Source organism: Morus notabilis, unplaced genomic scaffold (genome assembly GCF_000414095.1).
Source record: "Morus notabilis unplaced genomic scaffold, ASM41409v2 Scaffold314, whole genome shotgun sequence".
In the NCBI taxonomy this organism is placed as follows: Eukaryota; Viridiplantae; Streptophyta; class Magnoliopsida; order Rosales; family Moraceae; genus Morus; species Morus notabilis.
This window is the reverse complement of record NW_010360279.1, coordinates 310,379-328,030: the sequence shown is the minus strand read 5'-3', so window position 1 is coordinate 328,030 and position 17,652 is coordinate 310,379. Positions and strand designations below refer to the sequence as shown.

The window sequence follows — 17,652 nt, the reverse complement described above, 5'->3', positions numbered from 1 at the left end:
TATATTTGTCTTGTTTTTCTAAATTGATTATACTATTATAAGGTCGTTAAAAATATTAAGGGGACGTTTTATAGATTTAGAATTATGATACGAATTTTTATACTAAACATTTCATAAATTGTTTATTAAATGAATATAGTATGTTAGAACAATTTGGACTAAGTTTTGCACCTTTTTCAAGTAGCACTTAACAATCCTATCTATCCTTAATAGATTAAGGGGTTGAACTCTCATTTATAGTATAGTGGGATTGGAACTCAAACTCTCATATGATAAGAATATATTTATTTCTTTAAGTACCATATTTTGATTTTTTTTTTTTTTGTTGGTCTTTATTTTTGGGTTTGAGAAGAAGATAAAGATGCGGTACCCTATATATAATTGTGTCATGTGTGAGTGTATTTGCTATATACGCGCACGCGGTAAAAGGAAAGAAAAGCGTTGAAATGATTTTCCAACGTGGAATGTCTGCAAAATTAAAAAAACTAGAATTGCATGGTTCAACTCAAACCTGCGTTGCGTGCCATCATTTTGGACGCCTCTTTTCTTTGATATTTCTTTTTCCCTTTTAACTCTTTACTAAACATGATTTTCTTCCTTTTTTCTCGCATATAGATACCTTTCCTTATTTTTCTTTTCCTTATTCTTTCCTCCTTTTCTTCTTCCTCGTCTTCGTTTTCTTCTTCTTTTTCTTCTACCTCATCCTCAAACATCAATTCTTCAAGGTACTTGAGAAGCGAATATTTCTAGTCGGATTTTTTTTTTTCAAGTAGGATTTACTTATAAGAAAGAATCTGCAGTAAATTCGTCCCATTAATCAATATTCCAGTTTATAAATTATTTTTTTCTGTTTTTTTATTAATCCATTTTAATTTGTATAGTTTTATTCAAAGCTGTTTGGTTGGTGTAAGATTTATACCGGATATTAATGCAAACGTCTTCCCGAGATTTGAATTTTAAACCTATGATAAACCTTTACATAAATAAACCAGGGAGCTAAATCTATTCTGTAAATGAAATAGAATTTGTTTAGCATTCCAAAGAAATATATAATATATATAATTGAGTAATACATAAATCCGTGATATTACAACATATTATTCTATCTGTAATCTGGATTCTGTTGTTGTACTTATTTATTCTTAATTCTTTTGAGGGTAGGATTCAAGTGAAGTATATCAGTTGGATTGGATTTGAATCAAACGAAACAAACAAAAGAGAAAACCAAAAAGAAAAAAGAAAAAAGAATGGAGATTTTGGGACTGTTAGTGACGGCATCGATACCAGTGTTGAAAGTGCTTCTGATAACAGCACTTGGTTCGTATCTTGCTCTTGATCGTGTTGGTATTTTCCCTGAAGATGCCATAAAACACCTGAACACCGTAAGTGTAACTCAGTTTTGCTTCCTTTTTCTTCTTCTTGATCTTCTTCTTATAATGAACGAATGAATGAATGATGACATTGGTAGATAAATTTATTGTTTAATTGAATAATTTGTTGATTGCAGATTGTGTTTTATGTATTCAATCCTGCACTTGTGGCCTCCAACCTCGCCAGCACTATTACATACCAAAGCATGATTAAGTTGTAAGTTTATAAGTATGTTTTTTTCTTGTCATGTGCAACTTCCAAGTTCTATCCTACATATATTATTTAATCTGAATTTGTTGATTTATTATTGTTATTATTATTATTTTTTTTTTGCAGGTGGTTCATGCCTGTGAATATTTTAATAACATTTATAGTTGGATCAATACTTGGGTGGATTGTCATCCAATTCACAAGACCTCCTCAACACTTGCATGGCCTCATTTTGGGTTGCTCTGCTGCTGGTAATCACTAATATTCACCACTATTTTTTCTTTTTAGAATTGTGACTTAATGCTGGCAATCTTTCATTACGTTCCCTCCAAAGTATTTAGAATCTTTTAAATCATCTATGAATTTGTTTTCACTTGATTTGATGGGAACAGGAAACTTGGGGAACATGCTACTTGTTATAATCCCAGCACTTTGTAAAGAAAGAGGAAGCCCATTTGGTGATCCTGATGTTTGCTATACTTATGGAATGGCTTATTCTTCCCTTTCTATGGCAGTAAGTTTCTTATTCATTTTTACTGTTAATATCCGCGTGTCTAGCGCGTGGTATGTTTGAGAAATAGCTTATAAGAGTGTGTTTGGTTGGAGGGAGAGATGAAGAGGGGTGGAGGGAGAGAGCAAATTATTTGTTTCGTTGGAAGGAGGAGACAAGAGGAAGGGAAAGATGGAGAGAGAGCTCATCCTTCTCGGCCCACAAAATTAGATCCTTCCATTTATGAAAAGATTCATAAATGCATCTAGTTTTACATGTAAAAGACTATTTTATCCTCAAAATAAACTATTAACAAATAAGTTAAATAGATACTATAATAATTTTATAAATAATTATCATCCATCATTTTAACTCTTTTTTTATCTCACCAAACAACCTTATTTGATAACTATAATATTCTCTCTCCTATCTACTTTCCATCTTTCATCCTCTCCGTTCCTCTAACCAAACGGACCCTAAGAAAGTGTTGTTAATTTTGGGTTTTGATGAATCTTCAGATTGGAGCCATCTATTTGTGGTCTTATGTGTATAACATTGTCCGAATATCCGCAACGAGCTCCAAGAATTCCATAACAAAAGACTTTCCGGTCAGTAAGGCCTCCAAGGAATCGTCTCAATCGGACTTGGAAGGATCTAGAGAACCACTACTGTCTTCAACCAAACTGGCAGAACCAGAGGATAATTCAGATCACTATGCACTACCCCTGACTGTATCGGAAGGAAAAACTGAGGCAGCAGTTCCAGAAAGTCGTTTAGGGATAATGCATCGTTTGGGAATGTTGTTTAGAAAGCTTAATCTGAAGGCACTATTTGCACCTTCAACTACTGGAGCGGTGCTATTTCCTTTTACTTTTTGTTTCTGGTGTACATCTAGATGTTCATTTTTTCGGCTGCAGCATTCTTACCCTTTTCTTCGTATAGGTTGTTGGATTTGTAATTGGACTCATTCCTCAAATCCGAAAGACCCTGATAGGAAGCGACGCTCCACTTCGAGTGCTCCAAGATAGTGCTTCCTTCTTGGGGTACATAACTTTGCCCAACAAACTCTGTTTATTTTCAGTAAATTAGCCTTTGCTTAAGGAGTATGACTTGGCATTTTATTTAGTTCCTACTTTCTGAGCTCATGGACTTTAAAAGCCCCGTGTTCTATTAACTTGGATTCTCACTCTTATTTTTTCATTTATCTTCTAAATCGTTGTTCTCGTTAATGCAGAGATGGAGCAATACCAGCTCTCACACTTGTAATAGGGGGAAATCTTCTTAAAGGTAACTGACTTCTTTTCCATCTGAATTTGACAGAACCAGTAAAAGAATATCTTATTAAAATTTTATCCTTTTTTCAGGTTTGAAAGGGACGGGGATGAAGAAATCTCTTGTTGTTGGCATTATAGTTGTTCGGTATGTCGCGCTGCCTCTTATAGGCATATTGGTTGTTAAAGGAGCCATTCATTTTGGTATGGTGCAGTCTGATCCATTATATCAGTTTGTTCTTCTTCTGCAATTCGCATTGCCGCCTGCCATGAACATAGGTACAGAAAGCCTACTCTCTCCATAGAAAATCGTCATATTTCACGCATTAAAGGTGCTTGGCGTTGAACGGTTTAATTTCCTATTTTCAGGCATTAAACGGACTGTTTTTCCCTTTTAATGCAGGAACTATTACCCAACTGTTCGGAGCAGGAGAGAGTGAATGTTCTGTTATCATGCTGTGGACTTACGCATTGGCATCAATATCACTTACCTTCTGGTCCACCATCTTCATGTTGCTTGTGGCATGAAGTTTGAATGCATATTTTTCTTTCCATTTTTTTAAAGCAACCCAGGCAAGACACAGCCTGTGTCTGTGCACGAAGAGAGCTTTGACAAAAAGCATGTAGTGCAGAAGAAGAAGAGTAAGAAGAAAGCGATTTCATAATTTATTTTAGATTTATTGATCACCTATTTCTTTGTCAAATGTGCTACTTGCTCTCGAAGCAAGTAAGCTTTCAAAAATGTCTTCAGTTAGAATTCTTTTTACTCACCTGTTTATCTCAATCAACGTAGCCCATATTTTTTTATTTATTTACTTAATTACCTATTTGCCCTATTAATCGCATAAATTTGCACTTTCCACTTGCGTTAGTAAAGTGGAGCTTAAAAAATAATGATGAACATCATGTTTTCCACATTTGCAGTAGACAACCTTTTTGTTTTTTTTTCTTTTGAAGGGTAGACAATCTGATTTCATTTATACATGCAAAATAATCAACTTAACCGAAGCATTCATTACTACATGGTTTTTCCCTACTAGACAAAACATGAGCAAACTAAAAGAACCGAACTGCTGAAAGAACCAACAGTAATCAACATGTTTGTTGATTCTATCAGTGACTTGTGGCTAAGTCATAGACCAGCCTTGTTCAGATCATCAAAGTAAGGGTGGTCCATGGCTTTCTTCGCTGAAATCCGTAGTGAGGGTTCATACTGCAACATTTGCTGCAAAAATAGACAAAGTTTCAGTAATCGTTTAATCAACAGGTCCAACGGAAATCACGATCTCACATGAAAATGATAGCACAACTTACTGCTAACAGATCTACTCCATCCTTGTCCAAATTAGGAACCGCCTTAGACAAGCTTTGGGGGCTCCATTGGGGATATTCATGCCAGTTCATTAGTTTGCTAACTCCTGGCCACATTGTTTCATTTGGAGTCCCTAATAACCTGCGCATAAACGACACAAAACAACACATAGTTTAAGCAAGCAGGGAAGTGTATTAAAATCACTTAAAAGTGCAAAAAACTGAAGAATTTTGTTTAGTAAACCTGAAGATATGAAGAAGCTGCTGAAGCTCAGAATCTCCAGGAAAAAGTGCTTGCTTTGTGACCAGTTCAGCTACAAATTAGATAGAACATAAGATGATTAAACTGTTTATCGAAGATTCATTGAGGGCTTAAGTCCATGGAAGAGATTCCTTACCAAATATGCACCCAACAGACCACATATCCACTCCAGTTGAGTAATGAGTTGCGCCCAGGAGGACTTCAGGAGCTCTATACCACAGGGTTAATATCTGCACACAATCGCAAGCCATGACCAAGTTTGTTATTGACTGATATTAATTATGTAACAGCAATCACAATCTCTGAAATGAAACAACTTTCTGGTACCTCGTGAGTATACTTCTTAATTGGCACAGTAAATGCTCGAGCTAGTCCAAGATCTGCGATTTTAAGCATCATTGTCTTTCGGTCCATAAGCAGATTGTGGGGTTTAAGATCCCTACATGAGACAGAAAGAGCCAAAATAGCAGATGAAAACAGTAGTCACTCATAAAGCTATGTGCATGTCTTATTATGTCTGATGCGCCATGTACAATCGAAGGAAGAGATTACCTGTGTAAGACGCCATGACCATGGCAGAAAGCCACACCCTTGCAAAGTTGGTACATCAGACTCTGCAATAGAAAAAAGAATTATACATGATTGGTACTTTATTTTAATTTCAAAACAGATTTTTATTGGGGCAAGTATAATATAACAAACAAATCTCAAACAAGAATTCAGTCAAATACTTTGATAATATTGGGAGGAATGTTCTCTCCAGTTTGACGGAAACTGCGGATGAATTTCTTGAGGTCAGTGTCCATGTACTCAAACACCAAATACAGAACTGTTTTGCCTTCCTTACTCAGCCCTTGTTTCACATCCATCAACCTATCGGTTTTCAAAGAAACCACCACATCAATTAGCCTCTAGACTCGAGACCCCACCACCAAACACAAAATTATTTTCCAGATCAAAACCACAGATGAACAGTGACATAGTTGATCAACAACGGAAACAGAACCAAATCAAAACCCTAAAAACATAGACGACTACAAATTTCCATGAAATAGAGCAAAAACGATTCAATAAATGTGTCCCTTCAAAAAAAAAAAAAAAAGATTCAAGAAATGTGCGAAACCCAAATTTTTCCAAGAAATCAAGCAAAGAACGATCCTAGGGAAAAAAAGATTCAAGAAGCGTGTAGAGCCCTAAGATTTTCGATAAAATCAAGCAAAGAACCATCTTTTGCTGAAAAAGAAGCAAGATTCGTAGGAAACCCTAAAAGGTGCAGAGACGGAGATAGATACCGGACGACATGCGGATCGGTGGAGAGCATGCGCAGAATAGAGACCTCGCGGAGAGTGGTGGGAGGAACGCCTTCCTCGTCCTCATGGAGGCGAGTCTTCTTGAGAGCCACGATCTTCCCGGTGGCCTTCTCTCTCGCTCTGTACACCTTCCCGTACGTCCCTTCTCCCACCTTCTCCAGCTTCTCGAACGCCTCCATTGCTGACACCATAGTTGCAGATTTCTCCATTTCTGTTTCTCTCTCTCTCTCTTGATCAAGATCTCTCTCTCTAGAACCAAATTATCTCACTCTCTCTAGACAGGCGATAGACAGATGGAGAGAAGGATTGATGTTAATATAGCCGTTGGATTTAAGAGGGATTTTTGCTCGTTGAGATGGTAACGGCCATTTTTCATTTTTGAAATTCAAATTCCAACCCCAGCACGCTCCGCATTTTCCTTTCCTTACACAGACTTAGCACAGGCCCAATTTATGTTGCTTACATGGGTGGGTGCTTTGACCCAGGACTTGGGGCCCAATCATATTGTCACTGCAAACCTGTCATCATCTCAAAAAAATAATAATATTTGTGCTATAATTTTCTAATCTATACACTAATTGTGCTACAATATTTGGCTTGTTCTCTCATAATAATAATAATAGTAATCTAGAGAAATGCTCTTTAGTGAAAGAGCATAAAAATTTTGTTATTCACGTAAACATTATATTTCCTTTGAGGTTTCAATTTTTAATGTCTCAAATTAACCAACCATATTATATCTCACGAAATTCACTATCTTTTTTTTGGACTTACTTAAGAGGGGGAAAGCTCTCAGAGAGCATATTTTATTTTTCTTTAGGGGGAAGTAAATAACAAATTTATAGTAAATAATTAAAATAAATAGTACATTTTAAAATTAATTGAAATAAATAACAATAAATAAAAAATTTACATAATAAAAAAATCTTTTTAACATGTAAATCTAAGTCCAGTCGTAAAGATTTTTACCATATAAACCCAATTGTAAATAAAATTTACGAACTAAAAAAATCTTTTTACTGCTACTTATTTCAAATATTTTATGGGACTTTCTCCGGGGTACGCCAACATATCGATAGGATAAATTTTGTGTTCATTAAATCTGTATAAAATCACGTAAAAATAAAAAAATATGCAGATTTAACGATTAAAAAAACCTGATATGTCAGTACGTCAAACGTATCAAAAAATTCTCATATTTTAAAATCTGTTATTTATTTAATTTAGTTTTAAAAATACGTTATTTACCGCAATTTTGACCATAATGCCAATTACATGTTGTATTTATCCGGAATAGAGTTGTTATATATACACACGTGCAAAAGTCTTCATTGAAAAAAAAAAAAATGAGAAACTTCAATTCTAATGGCACGATTCAAACGGTGGCCGAGTGCTGTCATATAAAAAGATAACAAAGAAATAGAAGAAGAAAAATGGACCTCAACGTCAAAATTTATTTCATGAATATCAGTTGAAAAAAAAAATAAAAAGAAAAAGAAAAACTCGTCTTCTGCCACTAAGTACACCTAATTTAATCTTTGCATTTAAATTGGAAGAGAAAAGGGAATAAAAAGAAATACAGTCTATCTAGCAATATATCTAAACAAGTGAATGTATGGTAATATTGGAGACAGCCCTCCTCCTAGTTGCTCTTATATTTATTTTACATACAAAGGATGAGATGGAGCCATAGCTGACCAATTCGGTATATTCACTCTTTTTTGTTTTCGCCATGTGACAATTTTCTTTTACCGACACACGCATGAAGATGCATGCATATCACCAATACCAATAAAACACCAATAATGATGAATAGCAGTGCTCCAATGCTCCATATCTAAATTCTGAGGTTGAGCCTCACATTCTCGACATTCACTGATATCTTCAACTTTCGTTCTTCCATATCCTTGAGAACAGCAAGAAGCTTTGCTCTATATGCTTCGCATCGCTTACTTGCATCTTCCAGTTCAGCACTCAATTCCTCAATTTTCTTGTCTTGATCCTACACAATTTTTTTAGTTAAATAATACAGAGATGGAAGTTGCAGAGATAGATAAACCGAACAAATCAAAAAGAATCAAAGCATGAAAGAACGACTGCAGAAAAAGCCACATCACATGGGTTTCACTAACCTAAACCGAGCAGGCTTTAATAAGAAGCATATTTCTCAGCTTAAGATTGCTGAATTTCGGTTATTATTAGAGCCACAGATGAAGTGCCTCCTAAATCTTTGTCCTCCCCCAGTTATTATTGACCTAACAAAAGCCATTAGATTATGCCCAGAGAAATCTTTTAATCTCATTAAAAGATTGGCAAACTCAATTAATCCTACGTTAATCTTTCTTTTTCAAACATATATGACATAATATATAAACAATCTTCAAAGGCAAAATGAAGTAAAGCTTTAGCAACTTGCTCACACTCTCGGAATTGAAAAGAAAAGGCAATAGGATAATTCCTTTCGGAATTTTTAGCACAAATAATGGTACCCTTAGTTATTTTCATTCAACCCGTTCGAGCCCAGGACATTTTATAGCAAGACACAATAATGCCAAAATCCAAAGGCCACGAAAAGATGAATTATGACTCACCAATGAGTAAGACTGATGCTGCTGGCTGCCATGATAAGCAGTATTTTGTGTGACTACAGGAACATGCTTTTTTGCTGCAGCAACTTTCTTTGCAGCCTCACGAAGAGAATCCATTGCCACATTATAAGTATGCACTGATTCAGCTCCTTCTTCAACATATCTGATAGCTTCCCTCCGCAGATTTTCATAGCGAGCAGCACAAGAATCTTGAGAACCGATAGGCAAACCAAGAGCCTGCTCATCCAATACAATCCCACTTTTGGCATTTCTTGTCCACCTCTTCAGTATATAATGGGATGGAAGTGTAAGAACATTTGTCACCCTAAAAACTGCTAAAATGTGTCTACAAGTAATTCCTGAAAATTCAAACATTCGGCAGCTACAGCTTGCTTTCTTGTCAAACACATTGAACCTAACAAAGTGTGCCTTGTGGTCTTCCCCAAATTTCGCCACTCGATACATGGTCTCCAATCCTGTATCATCAACAATAGTTGCAGGATAAGCAAGAGTCTCAACTAGTTCCTCTTGGAATTTCATGAATACCATCTTTGTGAAAACTTTTGCAGCCTGTTTCTCCATGGGAGAAGGCGTCTTCAGAAGAGGAGTGGTGTTCATCGTTTCGTAGTCCGACTTTACTTCCTTCTCATGGCGAGTGGCAATTGCCTTCTCATATTGCTTGATGAGCGCCTGAATTGTGGTTGATGCGTTGATGTACCCGTCGAAATATGAATTTACGTTATCACTTCCCTGCATCGTGGTCATCTCACCAAAGAATACATCCCTAAGAAACACCGGGACCCACTGCTGGCGAGCATTATACATCGACTGAAGCCATTCGTTATCCCTAAGACTGTACTTTTGGAGCAGGGACTCCCAACAAGACTCAAAGTCATCAACTGTCTCTGTGACATTGATGCACCTTAGAAACTCGGCTTCAAACGTGGGGTGTGAGTGATACACATCAGATAGTTTCTCCTGAGCTTCCCTAAACACATTCCATTTACAAAACCGGTGGCGGCTTCCAGGGAACACCTGCATAACAGCAGACCGTATAATTCTATCTTGATCTGTTGTGATTGAAACAGGATGTTGACCAGACATTGCAGCTAACCAAGTTTGGAATAGCCAAACGAAAGACGACTCAGATTCATTGAGGAGCAAAGCGCATCCAAATAAGACAGGCTGCCCATGATGGTTCCATCCCGTGAACGGGGCAAATGGCACCCGGTAACGGTTAGTTCTATATGTTGTGTCAAATGTAACGGTGTCTCCGAAGTAGCTATAGTTCATTCTTGAATTCGCATCTGCCCAGAAAACATTACCGGCCGTTAAGTTGTCGGTATCGGTATCATCTCCCTGAATGGCACAGAAAAAAGCAGGATCCTCATCCTGCATTAGCTTCAGATAGTCAAAGACAAGCTGCCCCCCGCTGCCTAGACTCCTCTGCCTACTACTGCTCATGTAATTCTGGCAATCCACCTTCGTAAAACCAACATTATTAATCCCACCAGATTCCTTAATCAAAACAGACATTACACCACTGGGGCCCATCCCGGCAGCCTGAAGGGTATCAATGAGACTGCGAGCGGGGCCAGATACATGGCGGTGGGAGCGGAGGGAATGCACCTTATCAGGAGGAACAAGCTCGTGGTTGTGCTCCTTCACCAGCTTGGAAACGGCCCATTTCCCAGAACAAGTCTGCTTCTTGACCGTCATCTGGGCCTTACAACCCACCCTGGTGATGGTGCGCTGGCGCTTGGACCTTGACGCACAAGAATAAAATTGAACTTCAGCATAAGATAACTAAACATTTCTAACTGTTGTTTCTCTAGTTATTATTCATGCATTTCAATTATCAAACGGACACCTTAATAAACTAATCAATCTTAAGAATTTCAAAGTAGTTAGTACTGAATCAAATAAAATACTATAAATAGATTTAAAAGGAAAAAAAAAAAAAGAAAAGAATGAAGACAATGGAAATTGGTGGTCGGTAATAAGATGAGAAAGAGAAGAAATTAACCTGTTATCGGAGGAGGACTGGCGGCGGAAGCCCTCGCGGGAGCAGACGATTTGGCGGCAGATGATGGAGCCGTCGCGGCGGGAGCGCTGGTAGACGCTAACGCGGGTGCTGAAACCGACGCGGCGAGCGTAGGAGTTGTAGAAAATGCGGGCGGATTGCTCGGAATCGAATTCCATTCCCTCGTAGGGCTCGAGATTGGGGTCGGCGTCGGAAGTGGTGGCGGTGGTGGAGTAATCGTGAGCCCTAGCTGAAGAAGTAGAAGTAGAAGTAGAAGTAGAAGTAGAAGAAGAGGAAGAAGAGCCTTGCCTCTCCAACATCATTAAATCATCGAAGTCGCCGAAATCAACAACGGCGTCGGTTTCCATATTGAGAGGCTCGAAATCCATGGCCAAACACGAAACCAAATTACCTGGCTACGGACTCTCGGGAGTTTTTCTTGTTCCATTCCATTGTTAGACTTTTTGATCAATAAATTGAACGACAAAGTTGCGAATTACAAACTCAACTGAATGAGTTGAGTCTGAGAGAGTAGAAACTGAACTGGAAGTAAAAAAAGAGAAGCAGTAGGAGTACCAGATAAGAGACAAGGGCACAAGGCAGTTAGTTTGTTGTTTGTTGCTTGTTGGGTCTACTTTTTGAGAGGAGGGAAATGAGGGTTTGTTTGCGACTTTGGAGGAAAAAAGTTTAGGGTGTCGCAGAGAAAGATGTGTCCTTGTTCCTCTTTCTAACTTTCAAGGACAGCCCACGATCTCAACTCACGCCATTATAATAAAAAAAATTAAATATAATTTTTTATGAAAATTTTTAATTGTAATAAAATTAAAATTAAAAACTCAAATAAAAACTTACTTTTATTTATTTATATTTATTTTTGGAGAATTCTATAAAATAATATTCAAATAATTAGGTTCTATTCCGGTAGGTGTTTTTTTTTTTTTTTTTTTTTTTTTTTTTCTATTCTAAAATAGTCTTAAAATTTCATCCTCTCGCTTTGCTTTTGGATTTTTAAGCCTCATGACCTCTCAATTTGTTAGTTTTAATTCTTTTCCAGAATAAAATATTCACGTGATGCAGACAGAAAATAAGTAAGATTGAACTATTTTTAGAACTTTTTTTTTTTTCATGTGATTTTGAACCAATCCAACATAGTTTTATCTTTTTGTTTTGTCAGAGATTAGAGAAGAAGCATTACTTACAACGTCTCATAGTGATATGTGACAATATCCTCAAAAACAATTAATGTCGTTCGGCTATTTGGAACCAATTCCATTTTATGTATTAAATTTAAGGTTAAACATAAAAAGAGGCCACAAATTCAGTACAAACGAAAAAGTCCAATTAATATTATCACCAAATACCATTCCTTCCTATGTTGCTAGACTCAACTCAATTACTCAAAAGAAAAATGTGCAAGTTTCGAACCATTTCAAACTGCTGCGTCATAACATACAAAAATTTCCCCCTCAAAAAAAAAAAAAAAAAAAAGAGCTCAAAAAACTCACTTATTTTGCATAGAAAGTTTCATCAGATGCTGGGGAAAAACCGTTATTACTAGCATAACTTAGTTCGGCATCTGAAGTTTAGGATTATGCCTAGCGAAAAATTTGAGACGACAAAAACACAAAGGTTTTGAAGTTCTGATTAACCACAGGCCGCGTAGCCATCCAAATGTACTTTCAGAGTTTCAATGGGGTGACTGGCTGTTGAACGAAGGTGAAGACATAGTCGATAGAACATCTGTTACGGAGGCCATCACGCTCAAAGCGGCTTTTAGAACATCCTGCGAGCACCCCGGCTTTACAATGGTTCGGACCTGAAAAAAGGGAGCGAAGGCAACTACATTAGCACTATGCTGATGTCATGTCACAGTAAGATTCCAACAAATATATTCTCAAAGATCAGGTTGAAATTTTATAATAAATTTACAGAGAGAAGAAAAAAGGGTGTAGAACTATGATCACCTTGTCAAGATATTCCTGAAGCTTCTTGATACGGCCCATGTAATCCTGGTCTTCAACACAAAGCGTCACAGCCTTGGCATCAGCACCAGGACCATCAAACTGAAGTGGTCCGGGATTTCTGTAGAGATCATCTATCAAAAGTTGTGTGGCATTTTGTCTCAGCAGCCTGCAACCCAATTCATCAATCGGTTAACAAAGATTTAACATGAACTCTAACCTAAATGCTTTAATATACCAAATGAAATTGCAGAGCCAATGGCAAGTAGACTTACTCATATGCTTTGCCTTTCAAATCTACGGTGGCGGGATGAATGGCAGGTTTTCCAATAGATGAGGCACCAGGATTTTGAGACCACCGCTTCACAGTCATCATCACCTAATAGTGTTCATTGAACACAACAAAAAAGTTGTCAGAATTCCAACCGTGCGATCAATACAAGAAAGCAAAGACAAGCAAGGGAATTGTATAGGTATAAACAGGAAAAAAAAATCCTTACTGTAATTGGAGTAGCACCACAACGCCACTTGTTCACCGGATTCTTCAGGTTAGTTACAGTTGCCATGTAACCATTCAAGCCAGCTGCCAAAATATGGTAGCAGATATGCCCCAGAACCTACAAGGATAATATGATAGTATACCACATTCAAAAGAGAACAATCAATAGCTTAGATACTGCAACTGACAGTGATTGTTAGGAGTAACATACATAGGCATAATCACAATCGAATTTTGATGGTAAAGATCCCCGAGCCTGATAACCAAAGAAGTGGCAGATAGCAATAAATTTCTTTCCCTTGTATGTACCCTCTTTCTGTGAAAGCCATCAAAGAGATCAGTTAGTAAAGAATGTCCAGAAAACAAAATAACATCATTGAAATATGATTAACAGAAATGTATAAAGATAAATACAGACAAGTTGTAATTTGAGAGAGATATTATACCTGACGCTTGTTCATTTCTGCCTCCACAAGGTGTGCTAGAAGTTTCTCTGTTTCAATCTGGAGGAAACAAAAGGATTAAAAACCTAGAGGCTAGAGGTTTGATAACTCCTCACAACTTAGGGTATATCTGAAGCCAATTACCTGGGACAATTGTGCAGAGTCATCTGATTCCGGGTAAAGCAGCAGCTGTAAGAATAGATAATAAGAGACAGAAAAACCGAATAAATAGATAAGTCTCAAGTTTAAACGAAATCCATTATTTGCTGAAACCAACCCTCAAAATGAGCCCATAGAACGAATTAATACCTGTCTCTTGATAAAGGGAGGCAAAAACTCAAACAAAGCAGAGGCCCAGGGTGAAAGTTGAGAAGAAATGTTATCAACAGAAACACCTTGCCTAAGCAAACCATGAATTTCCTGAGACAAACAAGAGAAAAGTGTTGAAGCATGATACACGGAGTGAGATCGAGATCCTACTTTAAGAAGCAAAAAAAAAATGAAAGCAGAACTGATTACTCGACAAAACTTCTCTTCCAATGAGAAAAAGATCTGCCAAGAAAGAAGTTAGTTTGGCATTACGTACCTTCAAAAGGGCATAGACTTCAGGAATGCTTTCTATGAGTCCTTCCGGAAGTAGGATGACACCATGGTACTTGTCTGTCCAAATTCGTTGCTTAAGTAACCAAGAAAGAAAAGAAACTGCAAATGATAAAAATAACCAAAACTAATTGAAACCTTGCTCTGCACGGGCTTGAACTGCATCACAAATTTGCTTTGTTATGTCAAAAAGAGTCAGCTTTGATGCAGCAACCTCCTCACCAAGAATGACCTGTTTAGAGCGTAAAAGTTGAAATAAACATTATATAAAATTGAGAAAAAAGGAAAAGGTATTGATCGCCCCCTTTGTGATCAAAATAAGGTGAATTAGTGCCAGACAAGAAGTGCTCACCATATTTGGATGGGACTGGAGGGTGCACTCAAGAGCAACATGTGAATGCTTTCGGCCCATTAGTCGAATAAAATAATAATACTGCAAACAAAGGGAAAAAAATTCAAGTCTATTAATATTTCATATAAGAACTTTCTTATTTGCAAGAGAAAAAAAAGGTCCGAACACGTAGTACCGAAAGATATAGGAATGCAGAAAGCCAGAAACTATAATAGTGTAAAAAGAATTATAACATGGTCGGTTCACTTAAGGAGTACATTACCTTCTCGGCAGAGAGAGCATCAGTACAGACATTGCTGATAAGCTGGGAGTTAACCTAATTATAAGAAAAAGTTTTAGTACACAATTTTTGAAGTAAATAGGATGTAAAAGGATAGTCTTAAAACGGATCTAGCACAGAGGGAAAAAAAATCATCTACTTCCTTTCTAAATATCCACTTGTTACCATTTCAACGCTGAATTTTCACTTTTCTATTGGTCGTACCTTCAAATTAATCCAATAGCCGTTTTGTATTATAATATTTTTGTCACAGGAATCAGATAATATACTGGTTACTGAATACAACAAGAGGGGGAGGGGGGAGGGAGTGTGGAAGCATAGTAAAATGCCCAAACATGTATAAACAACAGTTTGGCAAATAGCCAAATACCTTGCATATTGTATCGAAACCAACATTAGTTTCCACAAACTGGTTCTTGAGGTCTCCGTTCAACGTGACAGGAACTCCAACCACCTACAAGTTCAACCACCGCGATCACTTTTTATATTAAGATGGAGCCAGAAACACAAATGGAAAAAAGTTCCCCAAGTTTAATTAAGACTTAAAAAGCATCGTCATCAAAACTAAAATGATTATGGGCCTTTGTTTTCCCTCAATGATCATACTTTGCAAATAGATTATACAATATCAAGTATAAAGTACCTTTGTTGGGCATTTTGCTTCGGCAAATGTTTCTGCAAGTTGGGCAGCATCAGTGGTGGATGTCACCCCTGCAAAAATAACAAGATTTTGAATTAATCTCTCTCAAAGTTATATTATGCTGGCTAATGAATCCTTATGCATTCCATTCACCTCCAATTATGACAAGGCCAACTAATTTCAAGTCCTTGCATGCAGTTAGTGCAGCGTTAACTTGCTCAATTGTTCTAATTTGATCTTTTGTCCGTCCCAGCAAATCATAACCACCTTGTCAAGCACAACAATAAAACACTGCTCATAAGTGTATGGACCAGCAAGACATTGATTGCCTCAATACCACAATTCTTTCCAAGACTACCCACCTTGATTCTTGTAGGTTGCAAGAATGTCATCCGTTATCTCAAGAGTTTTCTGTGCAAATAAACCCTCAGAACCACCTGTTGGTAAATAAAATTATCATCAGTAAGTTATGTCCCTTCATCCCTGAAACTAAAAGATTGAAGACAAGTACGTAGCAACCGTTGTATAGCAAAGAAAACCTGCTAGCATTTATGACACTAAAGATACTGATGAAAACTCAGTATGCACAGACAAGCACAACCCGATTTGTCCAAGAAACTAAAACCCGAAATGGAGATTACAGGATAGATGCTTACCCAAGAATCCAAGTAAAGTGCTGTTTGGGTTGTGAAGTTTAAGAGCATTGTAAAGACCCCATATGACATTGTGTCCTCCAGGAGATTGTCTACCACAAAAGACTATTCCCACCCTGTTCAAAGACAACATGTTAGACATCATTTTCCAACTAAATGAAACCACAAAACTAAAGCCATTATTGCCAGAGTTAGCATCTACATATGTTATATAATGGTGCACTAATATGCATTCACACAGGTTGCTCAAACACGACCCGAAGTACATGCAGATGCTTCCCCACAGAGGAGAAAATTTAAGAAAATGCAAGCACCCTGGTAGTCAGTCAAACTAAATAGTAGTAACAGAAATGGAAAGAGGTTTCCTCTTATCACACTTGGGAGGTGATCACCATCTTATCATGACCTTGATATATTTCTTTACTTCAGTAAGCTGGAAGAGCATATACCTTTTAGCTGGATGCTCGGTTATGATATGAGCATCAGGTACTTTCGCAGTGGCCCTGAGAAAGTGAGCCAATGGCTGACCATAAGTATGAGGGAAGGATCGGCTGATGGTGTGGACATCCGTGGGGTCCAAAGTTGTAGTCGCATCACCAAATTCAACCCTCACAGTAGTTCCCTGTATAGTGTATAGTGACGATGCATAAGCAAAAACCTCAAGGAAAAAAATAATAAAAGCGTGCATGAAAGTTTTAACACACTAAAGTGCATAATATCAAGTTAACAATTGGTCAAAATCAATGAAATATGTGGAGAACTCTCTAAACTTTCCCTAAAAATACATGTTTTCAAAAGCCATTCGTGGCAGAGCCACATATAACCCCGGTGAATATTAAAATTTTAAGACTTGCCGTTATTTGATAAAAAAAACTTATAATTATAGCCCACTTAAAGTTAAAAAATTATAAGTATATATCATCTAACAAAAAGATGCTCTCGTATTATTTCATTTTATGCCCAGTCCACTAAAAAATTCTAAGACTACGCTAATTGACATAGTACATCCCCTCCCTGAGGTGAAATTGTAATTACCAACAGTCATTAGAGTGGGAAAACCCTTAATTAAAAAAAAAGAAAATTCAAAAGTAATTTTTCCTTTCTTCGCTGAAAATATTGAGTAATTTCAACTCGAAGCAATTAGGCAGCGTTTGGTAAGAGGCAAAAGAATTAAACATGAATGAAAGATATATATATATATATAAACATATATATACACACACACACACACACACACTCACAGAGAACTTAGGTAAGGAAAATAAAGAAAAAAGGAGGACCTTTCTTCGGAAGGATCAAAAGTGGAGTTGGATCCCTCACTCAATCCGTTCCCTTTTCGACGCCCTCCTACCAAACAACATTAAATTTGAAAACCATCCGCCAAACCA

At 37.1% G+C, this 17,652-nt stretch overlaps 4 protein-coding genes across 5 annotated transcripts in view; 1 reads left to right on the top strand and 3 right to left on the bottom strand.

Moving 5' to 3' along the window:
• Positions 1–639: 639 nt before the first annotated feature.
• LOC21407519 (protein PIN-LIKES 3) lies at positions 640–4,169 on the top strand. The gene is made up of 10 exons (XM_010096200.2): positions 640–725; positions 1,162–1,382; positions 1,508–1,587; positions 1,708–1,832; positions 1,974–2,095; positions 2,590–2,925; positions 3,014–3,114; positions 3,306–3,358; positions 3,436–3,621; positions 3,746–4,169. The coding sequence occupies exons 2-10, from the start codon at positions 1,248–1,250 to the stop codon at positions 3,868–3,870; spliced, it is 1,263 nt and encodes a 420-aa protein (XP_010094502.1). The 5' UTR covers positions 640–725; positions 1,162–1,247; the 3' UTR covers positions 3,871–4,169.
• Positions 4,170–4,333: 164 nt separating this feature from the next.
• LOC21407518 (cyclin-dependent kinase B2-2) lies at positions 4,334–6,609 on the bottom strand. Its single transcript, XM_010096199.2, has 8 exons — positions 6,208–6,609; positions 5,647–5,788; positions 5,468–5,529; positions 5,243–5,354; positions 5,052–5,145; positions 4,898–4,967; positions 4,657–4,795; positions 4,334–4,567 (listed from the first exon to the last, which is right to left on the bottom strand). Exons 1-8 carry the CDS (start codon positions 6,432–6,434, stop codon positions 4,475–4,477), a joined length of 939 nt encoding a protein of 312 aa, XP_010094501.1. The 5' UTR covers positions 6,435–6,609; the 3' UTR covers positions 4,334–4,474.
• A 1,118-nt stretch (positions 6,610–7,727) lies between these two features.
• Positions 7,728–11,444, bottom strand: LOC21411622 (protein FAR1-RELATED SEQUENCE 5). 2 transcript variants are annotated; one of them, XR_002902054.1, is made up of 4 exons: positions 10,840–11,444; positions 8,817–10,578; positions 8,358–8,480; positions 8,154–8,227 (listed from the first exon to the last, which is right to left on the bottom strand). XR_002902054.1 is itself a non-coding variant. In XM_024164350.1 (3 exons), the coding sequence occupies exons 1-3, from the start codon at positions 11,223–11,225 to the stop codon at positions 8,063–8,065; spliced, it is 2,313 nt and encodes a 770-aa protein (XP_024020118.1). In that variant the 5' UTR covers positions 11,226–11,444; the 3' UTR covers positions 7,728–8,062. The 2 variants fall into 2 exon arrangements, 1 of the variants encoding a protein (XP_024020118.1); XM_024164350.1 differs by lacking the exon at positions 8,358–8,480 and having other exon boundaries at positions 7,728–8,227.
• Positions 11,445–12,153: 709 nt separating this feature from the next.
• The window catches only part of LOC21407517 (pyrophosphate--fructose 6-phosphate 1-phosphotransferase subunit alpha), a 6,189-nt gene continuing 690 nt past the window's right edge, over positions 12,154–17,652 (bottom strand). Inside the window, exons 2-19 of the mRNA XM_024164303.1 lie at positions 16,714–16,886; positions 16,268–16,380; positions 15,974–16,048; positions 15,765–15,878; positions 15,615–15,682; positions 15,342–15,425; positions 14,954–15,007; positions 14,692–14,772; positions 14,478–14,571; positions 14,326–14,399; positions 14,049–14,159; positions 13,884–13,928; positions 13,743–13,799; positions 13,508–13,612; positions 13,298–13,414; positions 13,073–13,176; positions 12,801–12,966; positions 12,154–12,652 (exon numbers count right to left, since the gene is read on the bottom strand). Of these exons, the coding sequence (XP_024020071.1) occupies positions 12,524–12,652; positions 12,801–12,966; positions 13,073–13,176; positions 13,298–13,414; positions 13,508–13,612; positions 13,743–13,799; positions 13,884–13,928; positions 14,049–14,159; positions 14,326–14,399; positions 14,478–14,571; positions 14,692–14,772; positions 14,954–15,007; positions 15,342–15,425; positions 15,615–15,682; positions 15,765–15,878; positions 15,974–16,048; positions 16,268–16,380; positions 16,714–16,886 (1,764 nt within the window). The 3' untranslated portion in view covers positions 12,154–12,523. The remainder of the gene's footprint in view (positions 12,653–12,800; positions 12,967–13,072; positions 13,177–13,297; positions 13,415–13,507; positions 13,613–13,742; positions 13,800–13,883; positions 13,929–14,048; positions 14,160–14,325; positions 14,400–14,477; positions 14,572–14,691; positions 14,773–14,953; positions 15,008–15,341; positions 15,426–15,614; positions 15,683–15,764; positions 15,879–15,973; positions 16,049–16,267; positions 16,381–16,713; positions 16,887–17,652) is intronic.

Coding starts and splice junctions, on each gene's coding strand:
- LOC21407518 (XM_010096199.2), bottom strand. CDS start 6,434: ATGGAGAAATCTGCAACTATGGTGTCAGCAATGGAGGCGTTCGAGAAG. Junction 5,146..5,242: donor TTAAGAAGTATACTCACGAG/GTACCAGAAAGT, acceptor GATTGTGTGCAG/ATATTAACCCTGTGGTATAG. Junction 4,796..4,897: donor CAGCTTCTTCATATCTTCAG/GTTTACTAAACA, acceptor GTTTATGCGCAG/GTTATTAGGGACTCCAAATG.
- LOC21407519 (XM_010096200.2), top strand. CDS start 1,248: ATGGAGATTTTGGGACTGTTAGTGACGGCATCGATACCAGTGTTGAAA. Junction 1,588..1,707: donor TACCAAAGCATGATTAAGTT/GTAAGTTTATAA, acceptor TTTTTTTTGCAG/GTGGTTCATGCCTGTGAATA. Junction 2,096..2,589: donor ATTCTTCCCTTTCTATGGCA/GTAAGTTTCTTA, acceptor ATGAATCTTCAG/ATTGGAGCCATCTATTTGTG.
- LOC21411622 (XM_024164350.1), bottom strand. CDS start 11,225: ATGGATTTCGAGCCTCTCAATATGGAAACCGACGCCGTTGTTGATTTC. Junction 10,579..10,839: donor CAGTCCTCCTCCGATAACAG/GTTAATTTCTTC, acceptor TTGTGCGTCAAG/GTCCAAGCGCCAGCGCACCA. Junction 8,228..8,816: donor AGCATCAGTCTTACTCATTG/GTGAGTCATAAT, acceptor AAAATTGTGTAG/GATCAAGACAAGAAAATTGA.